Source organism: Myotis davidii, unplaced genomic scaffold (assembly GCF_000327345.1).
Source record: "Myotis davidii unplaced genomic scaffold, ASM32734v1 scaffold370, whole genome shotgun sequence".
NCBI classification, from domain to species: domain Eukaryota; kingdom Metazoa; phylum Chordata; class Mammalia; order Chiroptera; family Vespertilionidae; genus Myotis; species Myotis davidii.
Window position 1 is genome coordinate 2,649,216 of NW_006288615.1, and position 14,670 is coordinate 2,663,885.

At 52.9% G+C, this 14,670-nt stretch overlaps 1 protein-coding gene and 1 pseudogene across 1 annotated transcript; both read left to right on the plus strand.

Annotated features, from left to right (window-relative positions):
- The first annotated feature begins 530 nt into the window (after positions 1-530).
- Positions 531-3,057, plus strand: B3GNT7 (UDP-GlcNAc:betaGal beta-1,3-N-acetylglucosaminyltransferase 7). Its single transcript, XM_006760417.2, has one exon. It carries the CDS (start codon positions 662-664, stop codon positions 1,868-1,870), a length of 1,209 nt encoding a protein of 402 aa, XP_006760480.1. The 5' UTR covers positions 531-661; the 3' UTR covers positions 1,871-3,057.
- An 8,052-nt stretch (positions 3,058-11,109) lies between these two features.
- Positions 11,110-12,576, plus strand: LOC102754060 (annotated as a pseudogene).
- The last annotated feature ends 2,094 nt before the right edge of the window (positions 12,577-14,670 follow it).

Genomic DNA, 14,670 nt, shown 5'->3' on the forward strand with positions numbered 1-14,670 from the left:
CAGGGTCCTTGGAAGGTGGGGTCCGAATGTGCTCCCTCCCAGGGCAGCATAGCATCTCTCCTAGTGTGATGTTAAGGGAAGTGGGGGCCAGACTAGGGGCTTAGGGGGGCTGTTTGGTTTTTGTTGGGTCAGGTGCATGGGTTGGAGGGAAGAGGGACAGGCTTCTTCAGTCCCAAGTTAGAGCCCGCTCCCCAAGCCCCCCCATAGTATAGAGCTCTCAGGCATAGAGCAGGTCGTCTCTACTCCTCCCCATGGGTCATCGGAATGGTGCACAGTCTGCCCAGGAAATTGAAAGTGATGGATGGAGGTGCCTTGCTGCGGGCGGGGAACAGGGCAAAGGTCTCCACCAGAGGAGTCCCTGTAGAACTGCTAATCCCTGACTGCACACACACTGCCCTGCCCGGGGCTGTAGCTAGAACTCCAATCCACGCTGTCCTCATTTCGGGGAAGAAGAAATCATGGTTTGGAGAGGTTAAGGGAATCCCATCGAAGTCATTTAGCTTGTACGCGACAGGGCAGCCTGACTCCATGCTGTGCGGCTCCTTGTCTTGGAGGAGGGAAGTCAGGGTGGGAGAGGAAGCAGAATCCTCCTCCGACCCACACCCAGGACCCATTGCCCCATCTGGGACTATAGTTACACACCAGGGCTGCTGCGAGGGTCATGGGAATTCATCTTTTTCTCTGTTTCCCCTCTCCCCCCACCTCCAGGAAGAGAATTGTCTACAAGAGTGTGTGTCTGTCCCTAGCCCTGCTCGTGGCCATAGCTGTATTCCAGCGTAGTCTGACCCCCAGTCAGTTTCTGCAAGAGCCCCCACCACCCACTCTAGGGCCACAGAAGGCCCAGAAACCAAGTGGACATCTGGTGAACCCCAATGACTTCTGGAAGAGATCGAAGGATTTGGTCTCCCCCGTGCTCATGGCCTCACGGGGCCCTCAGGCCTGGGACGTGACCACCACTAACTGCTCAGCCAATATCAACTTGACCCACCAGTCCTGGTTCCAGGGCCTGGAGCCACACTTCCAGCAGTTTCTGCTCTATCGCCATAAAAAAGTGCAAGGTGACGTCTACCTGCTGGTGGTCGTCAAGTCGGTCATCACGCAACATGACCGCCGGGAGGCCATCCGCCAGACCTGGGGCCTGGAGCAGGAGTCGGTGGGCAGGGGCCAAGGTGCCAGGCGCACCCTCTTCCTGCTGGGCACAGCCTCCAAGCAGGAGGAGCGCGCCCACTACCAGCAGCTGCTGGCCTATGAGGACCGCCTCTATGGCGACATCCTCCAGTGGGACTTTCTTGACAGCTTCTTCAACCTGACCCTCAAGGAGATCCACTTTCTCAAGTGGCTTGACATCTTCTGCCCCAATGTCCGCTTCATCTTTAAGGGCGATGATGATGTCTTCGTCAACCCCACCAACCTGCTGGAATTTCTGGCTGACCGGCGGCCAGAGGAAGACCTGTTTGTGGGTGACGTCCTGCAGCATGCTCGGCCCATCCGCAAGAAAGACAACAAGTACTACATCCCTGGGGCCCTGTACAGCAAGACCAGCTACCCTCCCTACGCCGGTGGAGGCGGCTTCCTGATGGCCGGAGGCCTGGCCCGGCGCCTGCACCACGCCTGTGACACGGTGGAGCTTTACCCCATCGATGACGTCTTCCTGGGCATGTGCCTGGAGGTGCTGGGTGTGCAGCCCGTGGCCCATGCGGGCTTCAAGACTTTCGGCATCTCGCGGAACCGCAACAGCCGCATGAACAAGGAGCCCTGCTTTTTCCGCTCCATGCTGGTTGTGCACAAGCTGCTGCCCTCTGAGCTGCTGGCCATGTGGGGGCTGGTGCACGGCAACCTCACCTGCTCCCGCAAGCTCCAGGTGCTCTGACCCCGGCCGGACCACCAGCATCAGCTGGAGCTGCAATGCCAGGGCGGATGGAGCCTTGGTCCCCTGCAGGGCAGTGGAGGGTCTGGATCTGGGCCTTGTGTGCTCCTGGGTGTGGGGGGCACAGGCAGCCAGGGGCCTCCCTGTGTGGACACTCTCCAGAAAGCGGAGCTGGGGCGCGGGAACGCTTGGAACGGCCCAGCCTGAAGAAGGTCCTCTGGGGAGCGAGGCTGCTGGCAGCCCTCCTAACTGGGTTCATTGCCTCACTCCCTCTGACCCGGTGGGAGGCCCTGGAGGCCTCTGAAGGAACCCCATGCTCAGGTCCCTGGGCGAGGCCAGGCCCTGATGGCTCCGTGGCTGCCCTCTTGATTCACAGCAGGTTCTCCTGTGAAATGCCTCAGTCTCCCTGCGGGCCCAAGCAACCTTTTCAGGAGAAGCTCAACCCTGTGCAGGCTCACAGTCCCCCCACACCCACTCTGTGCTCCTTGGTCTCCTGGAGACAGAGCCTCAGAACCGCCTGGGCACACCCTCCCTCCCCCCAGACCTGCCTGGAGTTGGCTGCTCAGCCCCCTCTGCTCCCAGGTGGCTTCAGTCCTGGCTGCGTCCTGTGATGCCCCGACCGGCCCCTGCCTGGAAGAACCTACCCCTCTGACTACCTCAGCAATCCTCAGAGCCTCCGGATGGCAGCAGCCCCCACCCCTGACGAAGGGCTCTGCCCCCCAAGTCACGGTGCTGCCCAACCAGCCCCAGCCACGTGCCCTCCTGCGGCCCCACTGAAATCTGACTCCCTGGCCAGAAATCAGCCGGTTTGACCCTGGAAGTGGACATACCTCTATCACTGTGAAGTTCTATTTATGAAGAATTTGGAGGAAGAAGGCACCAGGCCTCAGGAGATGGCGGTGTTCCTCCCTTCCCTCATTCCAGCAGGACAACTCCTCCCTGGGCCACCCTGACCCACCCCAGGGCACCCCGGTGCCTGGCACAGCCCCCGCCAGAACCCTGCTGCTCCAGGGCCGGACAGACCAGCATCTGCTCCTGTGAAGGCAGGGCGTGTCCCTGTGGGCCGCCCCGCCCAGGGTCAGGGGTCCTTGGGGTGGGTGCAGAAGGATGTCACCTCGTATCTCGGGGTAAAGTCACCTGGGAAAAGAGTGAGGAATTAACTGTTTTCTCAATAAAAGGGGATTGGGTTTTTTCTGCCGTGAAACTTCCTGTTCCCATTCCCATCAGAGGGCCTGTCGGGGCCAAGTTGCCAGAGATTTCTGAAGACAGCTTGTTCCTTGTTCTTGGCTGGTGGGTACACAAGGACCCCTTGAAGGGCCTCAGAGGGAGGTGAGTGCCAGGAGGAAAGGAGAGGCCACAGGGCCGGAGTCAAGAAAGATGTTCCCTGGACTGTTGGGGGGGCGGGGGGGTGCAGAGTGGAGGAGGTTTGAGCTAACAGCGCATTCCCACGGAGGGCAAGGCCAGAGCTCCGGATCTGACAGTGAGGTTGTTACAGGGAGTGGGTTTGGGTGGGGGCATGCAGGGGCTGGTGAGCTCCCTCATGGCCCTTCTTGATAAGGTTGACCAGAAGCACTGAAACGGGCTGGTTGGGGCCGAGAGGGGTCTGGTGTTGGGGGAACCGCATGGTGTGGCCTCAGCCACTTACCTCCAGGGTGGGGAGAGCAGCCACCCAGGGAGAAGGGTTCTGGGGCTGTAGTCGGCAAGCAGCATATCCCTTCCTGCTGTGCCCAGCTCGGTCATTGCAGAGTGGGCCTGGTGCCCCAAGAGTCACTCATGGCTCTCCCCCAGGTGAGTGATAGAAATGGCTGGATCCTAACATAACACATGGAGGGAGGCACAAGACTACATTGTTGCAACCATTTCTTCCTCCTCAGCACAGATCCCCACCTTGGTCATCTGGCAATGTAATTTGCAGTGCCCCTGGTTTTAAAAAATTAAGAATTTCAAGATCACTACAGCTGAGACCTAGCCGGTTTGGCTCAGTGGATAGAGTGTTGGCCTGTGATCTGAAGGGTCCCAGGTTCAATTCCGGTCAAGGGCACATGCCCTGGAAAGGAGGCAGCCAATCAATGATTCTCTCTCATCATTGATGTTTCTCTCTCTCCTCCATTCCTCTCTGAAATAAAAAAAAAAAATTTAAAAAAATCACTACCTCTAGCTGAGAGTTAAGTCAAGGCGGGCCCCTTCCAAGGTGGGGGCGGGGGGAGCCTTCCAAGGCGGGCCCTGTGACTGCACACTCCCCGTTTGTCCATCACTCACCCTCTGAAGCCAGGCCCTGCCAGGGCTGCAGAAAGAGTGGGGCTTTGGGGCCTCTTCCTGGAGCGGAGTCCAGTGAGGGCAAGAGCAGGAAGGACAGCCAGGGGACCACGTGGAAGGGCCACTGACTCAGCTCTGACCTTTCCCAGGCTTGTTGTGTTAGGTCTGACCAGGGGCAGCCTTGTGCTCAGCTGCAACCTGAGGAAGAATGCACTAGCAGCCCTAACCGGTTTGGCTCAGTGGATGGAGAGTTGGCCTGCGGACTGAAAGGTCCCAGGTTCGATTCCGGCTAAGGGCATGTACCTTGGTTGTGGGCACATCCCCAGTAGGGGGTGTGTAGGAGGCAGCTGATCGATCTTTCTCTCTCACTGATGTTTCCAACTCTGTCCTTCCCTCTTCCTCTCTGTAAAAAAATCAATAAAATATATTTAAAAAAAAAAAAAAAGAATGCACTAGCACAGTGGTTCTCAACCTTGGCAGGTGATTCTAATGTGCAGCCAAGGTTGAGAACCACTGTTCTAGCAGAAGGAGGAGGTGCGGGTGTGAAGGGGATGAGGTGGGTGTCTGACGGTGCTCCTCAGAGGCTGGGGCTGGATGTGTGCCCTTTCCTCTGGGCTGCCTCCAGCTAGTCCCGTTGATGGGCGCTTCCTCAGCCTCTGCCCATGGGGGGGGCCTTGCTCCTGACCCCATTTCAGACCTCAGGGGCCCAGGCCTAGGCTGGCAGAGAGGAATGGGCACCAGCTTAGCACAACCAAATGGAAGGAAAGAAAAGAAGGGGGCCAGAGTAGCAAGACCCCCAAGTACAGGCTGGGGAGCAGGCTTCACCACTAGCCCTGACAGTGCACCTGCCTCTTGAAGGAGCAGTGGGCATTTATCTTGTGGAAGAGAATGGAGGGCCAGGCCGAGCTGAGGATACACGTGACAGCCCAGAAGTGCGAAATAGTGGGGCATCAGGAGGGACAGCCAGCTGTGGACAGAGCTGGAGACGGAAAGGCTGGACCGGGGCATCCCTGTGAGAAAGGCTCACCTTGCTAAGAGTTAGGGTGCTTTCTGCAGGCATTGAGGAGCCATCACAGCTTCCAGAGCAGGGAGGAAACAAGAACAGATGGGGATCCTAGAAACATGTCCACACTCCAGTCCCCCATGGGGAGGCAGCCAGTCCCAAGTCCCAGGAACTGAGAACATAGAGCATGGCCCCGAGGCCTGCCCATCACTGTCGCCCAGCTCCTCTGTCTCCTTAACGGGAATGGGGCTCCACGAAAAAAGAGGCGAGTGACTCAGAGGAGACTTGCTGGGCACTGCCCACCCTAAGCCTAAGCCAGAATACCCCCGCCGACTGTGGCCTTCAGCCAGCTCCTGGCCCGCCCAACCCAGCTGACTCTGGTTTCCTCCGGCCTAGGAGTGTGACCTGGCTGCCTCCAAAGACAGCCCTGGCCTTTCCCAGGTGTATTGTGTTAGGTCTGATCAAATAATTGAATCGATACTCCCTCCCCTAGGAACTGATCTTTAGGCCACTTCACCAACGACATTCCCTTTTGCTTAGACCACATTTCACTTGCTAAGACCATTATCCTATCCCTCCGGACCTTCCCAGGATCCAGACCCACCCAGAGAATTCTCCGCCCAGAAAAAGCCCACCTAGAGTCCTTTAAGATCTCTGATTCCCCTCCCTAGGTGCTGGCGCCATGTGGGGGCTCAGCCCACCTGGTTTTCCAGATGACCTAATAAATGTATAATCCGTTACCACTTTTGGCCACATGCGGCTCTTTGGCCCCTTGAGTGTGGCTCTTCCACAAAATACCACGTGCGGGCACGCACGTACAGTGTGATTGAAACTTCGTGGCCCATGCGCAGAAGTTGGTTTTCGGCCTGGGCGAGTCTATTTTGAAGAAGTGGCGTTAGAATAAGTGTGGGGTGTCGGTCGGTCACGACAGGAGATGTGGTGCAGGTGGGCCACAGGATACGCAGCGCGGGGGAGGTACATTGTTTTGAGGTACGTTCGCTGAGGTTGACCCCTTACAACTCTCTCATCCACACTCGTCTATCTGAAACAAGTATACAAGATGAGTGTGGGTGGGATAGTTGAAAGGGGTCCACCTCAGCGAACGTACCTCAATCAGATTGAGGATGTTTTTAGCAAAGGCCAGCTTAGGAGTACCCTAATTAAGTTAATAACAATGTACCTACCTATATAGTTTAAGTTTAAAAAATTTGGCTCTCAAAAGAAATTTCAATTGTTGTACTGTTGATATTTGGCTCTGTTGACTAATGAGTTTGCCGACCACTGACCTAGGCTGTAGTGAGCAGAGAAGGAAGCTTCTAGAACCCCATTATGCACCATGATCAACTTTAGAAATGGAGGCTCCCCCTGCCCCCCAAAAAGGGTTCCATAGTCGTTTGGTGCACAACCTGAACTCAGGTATGTGCTCCTACCCCTCCCCCTATTTTCGCAAGACCGTCTCCCTCCTCCCTTTTTCCTTGGTAGTAACTTCCATGTGTATTTGTGGGTTTTAGTAACTTCCATGTTATGTCTGATGCTTGATTGGAAACTTAGATTTTTTTTAATATATATTTTTATTGATTTCAGAGAGAAAGGAAGAGAGAGAGAGAGAAAGAAACATCCACGATGAGAGAGAATCATGGATTGGCTGCCTCCTACAAGTACCTCACTGGGGATCGAGCCCACAACCTGGGCACGTGCCCTTGACCGGAAAATTATTGCACTGGGGGGGCGGGGGAGGAGAAGGGGTCCCTCAGCCTGACCTGCACCCTCTCGCAGTCCGGGAGCGCTTGGGGGATGTCGGACTGGCAACTTAGGCCTGTTCCAAGCCTGCTCCCCACAGTCAGACATCCTTAGCAAATCCTTAGCTCATCGATTAGCCTGGTTGTGGTTAAGCTGAGCTCCCGCTGTGGGAGCGCACTGACCACCAGGGGCAGCTCCTGCATTGAGTGCCCCCTGGTGGTCAGTTCTCGTCATACCCACAGGTGTTTCTGGTTGTTCCGTCATTAGCGTCAATTTGCATATTACCCTTATTATATAGGATGAACACAGACACATTAGGGGGTACAATGCACTTTTTGCATATCATTCTAATACAGAACTGGAATCTTGGAATGAATTTCACACCTTCCAGCTGAACCTAGAGTTCAAGCTTCCCGGAGGGGCTCAGCCCTGCTACTCTTTTGAAAAGCCCCCAAAAAAGCTTTGGAAAAAAATGCTTGCGTCCAGGTCCCAACTCCCAGCGATGGGGTGAGCGCGAGCAACTGCCCGGGTGACTCGGGCGCCCCCCGCGGGGACTACCGGCCGGGCTGGGATTTACTGACCCTGCACGCAATCGGTGACTTATTAGGAATCTCCTCCTACCGGTGCCGCGGAATCGACAAGGTCGCCGGGGATTCCTGTCCAGCCTGGGGGCTTGAAACCGCTGGCAGAAAAGTTGCAGGCGGGTGCGGGCGCCCGAGGACGGGCAGCCCAGCCCGCGACCCCGTGACCATCACCGAACCCTTGGGCTTAGTAGGGGCCATCGCGCTTTGCTGTCTGGGGTGGGGTTGCAGTGGGGGGGGGGGCGGGAATCCACCTGATCTCAGGGGTCTGGGCAGGAGTGCGCGTCGCGGCACCTCGGGGTCCGCACCCCGAAACGCGACGTAGCCAACGGAACCTACCCCCAGGCCGTCGCTGCTCGGCCATGGGGGGGTGCGGGGCGGACCGCAGACCCCTCGGAACTGCCTCTCGTAGTGGGGGGAGGGGGGGGCCTGGGCACGGCCCCGGGAAAGTCCTGAGCGCCGGGCAGGGCGGGAGGAAGGGAGGAGTCCCTGGTGCTGGGCAATCCCAGGAGAGGGCGTGGAGCGCCCCCAACTGACCACATAGGGCAACGTGACAGTAGGACGATTTGAGCTGGTTACGTGAAATCTATGACTTGTACCCCGAGTCATCCGCGTTAACTAAGGGCGTGTGTGCCTCAGAAATGCGGGGAAATTGCCAAACCGTCTCGCGGGAATTCCTCGGGGTGGGATTCCAGTGGCTTTATCCTTTCCTTTGGGCTCATCTGTATAAGGAAAGCTTCCTAAGATAGCAGCTATCACTGAGCTGAGGGGAAAAGTTTAGGAGATGGAAGTGTACCAAGATCCGGACAGACATGGTGGCTTTGGAGGCTGTGAGGTAACTTTAACCTTAGGGGGCGGGGCGGGGCGGGGCGGGGGCTCATTCAGGGGAAAGAGGAATGACCCTCTTTTTTACCCACCAAGGAGCCCTTCTGATTGACAGAATCATTGTGGCCAGTCCAGCCTCCTGGGCCTTCTGACGTCAGAATGAAGGCCTTAGATATCTGGAAATAGTTGCTGTCTTAATTGTTTAGTATCTGAGCTCTCGCTGACAAATGATATAGCCCATGTTTTAATAAAAGCTAATACATAGCCAACATTGGTTAGGATATGTTTGGTTGCAAGTGACATAAAATTCAGCTCAAACTGTTTGAAACTTTAAAGGGGATTTGCCAGCTGGCATGAGTGAAAGGCCTTCAGGGTTGGTCTGATCTAGCTGCTCATCCAGGATAGAGATGTAGAACAGATGCAGACTTGCTGGAGCCTCCTGGTTGTAAGTGATGGGTTGAGGTCGGAGCTCAGGCAGCCAGGCTGCAAAAGCTGCACATTAACCACGACTCAGAACCATGCATGTGGTCTGGAAGGTTTGAGGCAGGTCTAGAAATAGCTCACGATCCTCCACCATAGCTGCCTGCAGTTACTAGTAGCTAAAACCAGCTGCTTGCTGAAAGGCCAGACTCAGATCAAATCAGCCCAGCTCATCCAGACCTAGTCAAACATTTCTTGCTAGATATGTTTTATGTAATTTGAAGCTGTGTTGTTTGGGACTTTAAAAAGAGAGCAAGAGAGCCCTGGGCAGTGAAAGGTCTCAGGCCAGGCTGAGGGACAACCCTGCCCACCCCCCACCCCCACCCCCAGTGAGTGTAGGAATGTCATGTACCGGGTCTAGTATTAAATAAATAAGTGGAAAGAGAACCCATCTTCCTATTCTTTGAAGGCATTATCAAAGAATCACTTTCTTAAAGTCTCTGGAGACCATTTGGGCAGTAAATTCTTTCAGACTCCCAAGAAACAACCCATTCCAGCGTATGTAACCCGTTTCTGACACAAAATACTCATTTTATGAAGTTAGTATAACTCAGGTCCCAAACCCAGCAAACAGAGCCCAGCGAATCCCCCTGACTCCCCAAACTGCACACCCTTCCACCTCTGTCTCATGGCTCCCAGGTTTCTCATTTGTCCCTAAATCCTATTACTCAGTAGTCCCCCTTCTCTTTTTAGAATTATCTCTGGGACCCTTCAAGGGCTTGTCTCCTGCATAATTCTCACCACAGCTGGACTTTGCTCACTGACCTCCTCATCACTCTCATGGACTTTCCACCTGGATAACTGGCCCTCACCCAGCACCCTGTACCCACACTGCACCTTCAGGACCACTTACATGGCCATGGGCATTGCTGTACAACCATGGACTAGAGCAGGGGTGGGCAAACTTTTTGACTTGAGGGCCACAATGGGTTCTTAAACTGGACCGGAGGGCCGGAACAAAAGCATGGATGGAGTGTTTGTGTGAACTAATATAAATTCAAAGTAAACATCATTACATAAAAGGATATGGTCCTTTTTTTCAATAGTTTTATTCATTTCCAACGGGCCAAATCCGGCCCGCCGGCCATAGTTTGCCCACGGCTGGACTATAAGGAACCTTGGGAACCTGTTGCACGTTAGGGCTGACTCTGCTAGGCTTTGGGGACAGAGAGTGGACAAGGCAGTCAGTCCATCCTTCCTCTTATGGAGATCGTAGCTGCTTCCCACCTCCTCATCTCCCTCTCCCTCCCCCCAGCTTTCTCACCAGCGCCTCTGAACCTGCACTTCACTGAGATGCATCTCCCCTTCTCATATCTTTTTTTTTTAATATATTTTATTGATTTTTTACAGAGAGGAAGGGAGAGAGATAGAGAGCTAGAAACATTGATGAGAGAGAAACATCGATCAGCTGCCTCCTGCACATCTCCTACTGGGGATATGCCCCCAACCAAGGTACATGCCCTTGACCGGAATCGAACCCGGGACCCTTCAGTCCACAGGCTGACGCTCTATCCACTGAGCCAAGCCGGTCTCGGCTCCCCTTCTCATATCTTATTAGGGAGACAGATCCCACAGTAGGGCTGCTTGGGTCCCTGGGGGAATGTGGGGTTTTTTGGTGTTTGTTTTGTTTGTTTTGTTTTTTCAATCTTGCCACAAACTATTTCTTATTCAGGTTGCAGTCACTCGTATCTGATAGGAACCCAACTCCAAACTAGCTCAAAACAAAACAAACAAAAAAACCTTTTAATGTGTGTAACACATCAAGGGTTTCAGGCATGGCTGGGTCTGGGTGCTTAAATGATGGTTCTTTATCTGTTGGTCTTCTTTTCTTTGAATTGGCTTGATCTCCAAATGGAGGAAAAGATGATCCTCACATTCCCCCACATAGCCTGAGCAGGATTATAATAGAAAGGGCAGTGAGGGAAGGATGGGTTCCCCAAAGAAAGGGGTTATGAGGCAACAAAAATAATAAACTCAACCCATAGAACCTGAGTTTGAAGTTGGCCCTCATGCTCTGCTCAAGATCTGATGCTTCCCATCCTTGGGCCCCCAGGTAAGCCTGTGCCCCTCCACCATCCCCCTCCTTACAAGATTGTGTTTCTATTGGGCACTATTGATCCTTCTTGCAATCTAGCTTCCATTCCCTACCCACCAAAGTCCATAGGATTGTTCATTTGTGGTCACCCCCAATTTACATTTAGTTTTTTGTTAACTGATTTTTAGAGAGAAGAAGGGAGGGAGGGAGGGAGGGAGGGAGAGAGAGAGAGAGAGGAGAGAGAGAAACGTTGATTTGTTGTTCCACTTACTTATGCATTTATTGGTTGATTCTTGTATGCGCCCTGACCAGGGATCAAACCCAAAACTTTGGTCTATCACGACGACACTCTAACCAACTGAACTACCGAGCCAGGGCCTTAAAATTTCAGTTTCTGATTATTTGTTGGTAATATGTAGAAATACAACCATTAAAAAATGATTAATAGGAATGCCTTAATAATAAATATGAGAGGTGAGTGAAGAAACATAAAAACTTTTTCTTAGTGATATAAAACAATTGAAAAACATGTTCCTGTAATAATATTAATGTTTAAGGTTTAACAATTCTATACAAAATTCTATTTTCCTTTTTTTTTTTTTTGGTAGAATTTGACAAAGCTCTTTTAAGAGCCATCTGAAAGAAGAAACAATCAAAACTAATTAAGAATATTTGAAAATAAAAGAAACTAGCTTTACCAGATTAAAAACCCATTACAAATTAACTACTACAGTAGTTAATTAATATTGTCTGGTACAATACATGGTCAGATTAATGATGTTTAATAGATCAGAAACTGACTCTGGGGTAATTAGGACTATCGCATATAACAAAACAGAAATTGAAAATTAGTGGGGCCCTAGCTGGTTTGGCTTAGTGCAGGGATGGCGAACCGATGACATGCGTGTTAGATTTTGCAAATGTTGAATCCAAGGATCTGCTCGCGGACCAGGAGCTGTGGGCTCGGCTGGAAGAACTGGAGCCACAGGAGGAGCTGCTGGGCGAACTTGAGAGTCAGCCTCCTACTGTGGTTGCAAACGGAGAAGACACAGCGTCTTCCGAAGAGGAGAAGGAAGACGCCGGCACATGTGTGAGGACGTGTGATGGGACGCATCTGTCGGCCCGCGGACGACACCACTGCGCTCCTTGCCCCCTCAAGTGATGAGGATGAGGATGGTGACGACCACGATGCTCTTGGGCCAGGGGCCAGCTCTGTACCAACCATATATTTTTCTCACACCGTCAAACCCAAGCGGGTTCGAATCGATACTGGGAAAAACACCACCTTAGAATTCAGTGAGAAGAAGGAAGAAGCCACACGGAAGCAAAGAAACAGCTGTGATGGCCACCCGGCCCCCGAGCTGCCGACGATCAAGACCCCTGCGGACATCTGCAGGGTCTTCGTGAACCTGGTGAACGGGGCGTACGTCCCTCGGAAGTCCATCCTGAAGTCAGGCAGCCTGGAGAACAGCATGTGCAGCGACACCAGCGAGGGCAGCGCCGACTGCGAGGAGCGGCGCGGGCTCCTGCGGAGCCTCAGCTGTGAGAGCATTTTGGAGGAGGAGCAGGAGCAGCTTCCAGAGTCGCTCTTGCCCGCGCCCGGACGCTCGAGGCTTTTTCTGGAACTGTAATAGAGAGGGAATTGTCGCCCTGCCTCGCCCCGCACCCAGCCGCGGTCCATCCTGTGCTGCCCACCATCCCTGAGCGGAGAGAAGTTCTGTCAGAAGGGTCGGAGGTCACCAAGCAGGTGTCCAAGTTCAAAGCCCACAGGCTGTAGCAGAGGACCTAGGCTGTGAAAGGAAAACCGCTATTCTGTAGGACTACTGTTTGGAGTTCTCTGCTGTTCTTTGGACGGCCTCTTATTCTAGAAGGTAAGTTTGCTTCCTAGCCCGTTTTAGCCTGCTTGAATAATGGGGAAGATAGACCTCAGGCTCCTAACCACTCACCTGCCTGCTTACCTGATTGCCCCTAGCTGCCTCTACTTGCCTGCCTGCCTGATCACCCCTAACTGCTCCCTCACCAGCCTGATCTCGCCCCTAACTGCTTGCTCCCCCACGCTGGCCTGATCTTGCCCCTGCTTGCTTCCCCCCCTGCCTGATCACCCCTAACCGCTTGCTCCCCTGCAGGCCTGATTGCCCATAATCACCTCCGCCACAGTGGTTTTGTCTGGAAGGAAGTTGGACATCCAGAAGATGTCTGGTTGATCCCGTCTAATTAGCATATTACCCTTTTATGAGTATAGACTAGAGGCCTGGTGCACGAAATTCGTGCAGGGGGGAGGGGTGTCCCTCAGTCCAGCCTGCACCCTTTCCAATCTGGGACCCCTCAGGAGATGTGGGATCAGGCCTAAACCGGCAGTTGGACATCCCTCTCACAATCCAGGACTGCTGACTCTCAACCACTTGCCTGCCTGCCTGCCTGCCTGCCTGATTGTCCCTAACCACTTCTGCCTGCCTGCTTGATCGGCCCCTAACCACTCCCCTGCCAGCCTAATTGATGCCTAACTGCTCCCCTGCCAGCCTGATCGCCCACAATTGTCCTCCCCTACTGGCCATCTTATGGCTGCCATCTTGTGACGATGTGGGGGCGGCCATCTTGTGATTACATGAGGGCGTCACGCAAGGGCGCAGGGCCACCTAGGCTTTTATTAGTATAGATTCTCAGGTACAGTTGGGTTTATTTCCATGCTTCCTATGCACCCGCCTATTTGAGACCTTCTCAATGGTCACCTAAATGGATTCAAGTTTCTCATATATTAAAAACAAACGAAAACAAAACCTCTCCTTCAATCCTATAATCCTCTTCAGCTACTGCTATCTACTCTGACCTTCACAGCCAAGATCCCTGAGAGTGTCTCCTTTCTGTCTCTGCATTCCCATATGCTGGTCACTGCATAATCACTGCAGTCGGCTTGGCCCTCCCCCTCCCCCCATCAATCTATAGTCCAGATGAATGGGGGACTCTGGGCTACTCTTGGTCCTTTAGTTCTCTATGCAATTCTAACCAGGTTCAGTCAACATATTCAAAAGGAACAGAATGTGGCTCAGGATATCCCTTTTCACACAGTTCCCAGTAGGGAGAACCAAAAGCAAGTGACCAGTCAGAAGTCAGTTTAGCCACAGTTGTTCCAAGCACCTTAAGAACCAGTGGAGCCCTAACCAGTTTGGCTCAGTGAATGGAGTGTTGGCCTGCAGACTGAAGAGTCCCAGGTTGGATTCCGGTCAAGGGCATGTACCTTGGTTGCAGGCACATACCCAGTAGGGAGTGTGCAGGAGGCAGCTGACCGATGTTTCTCTCTCATCGATGTTTCTAACTCTCTCCCTTCCTCTCTGTAAAAAAAATCAATATATTAAAAAAAAAAAAGAACCAGTGGAGTCTGCAGGGGGAGTGCATGGTGGTTGGTGGGAGGACAGCATATTTGACTTCCCATCTGTAATCCAGGCCACCTGCCTCAGCATTCCCCCCATTGCCAGTTCCCAAGCAATGCCTAAATTAGTGTTTGATGGAAGAACTAGCGACTGTAGCCTAGTCAGGTTGACACATTCAAAAGACCATCACATGGACTTAATAGACATCTTTAGAACGCTTCACCCCAAAGCCAGGGAATATACGTTTTTCTCAAGTGCTCATGGGACATATTCAAAAATAGACCACATATTGGGTCACAAGCAAAGTCTCCCCAAATTCAAGAAGATTGAAATCATACCAAGCATCTTCGCAGACCACGATAGCATAATATTAGAAATAAACTACAATAAAAACAACCCAAAATACTCAAACACCTGGAAGCAGAATAGCATGCTATTAAATATTCATTGGGTTACCAATGAGATCAAAGAAGAAATTAAAAACATCCTGGAAACTAATGACAATGAAAAGCCAC

Excerpts from the sequence above, each read along its gene's own strand:
- B3GNT7 (XM_006760417.2), top strand. The coding sequence starts at position 662 with ATGGGAATTCATCTTTTTCTCTGTTTCCCCTCTCCCCCCACCTCCAGG.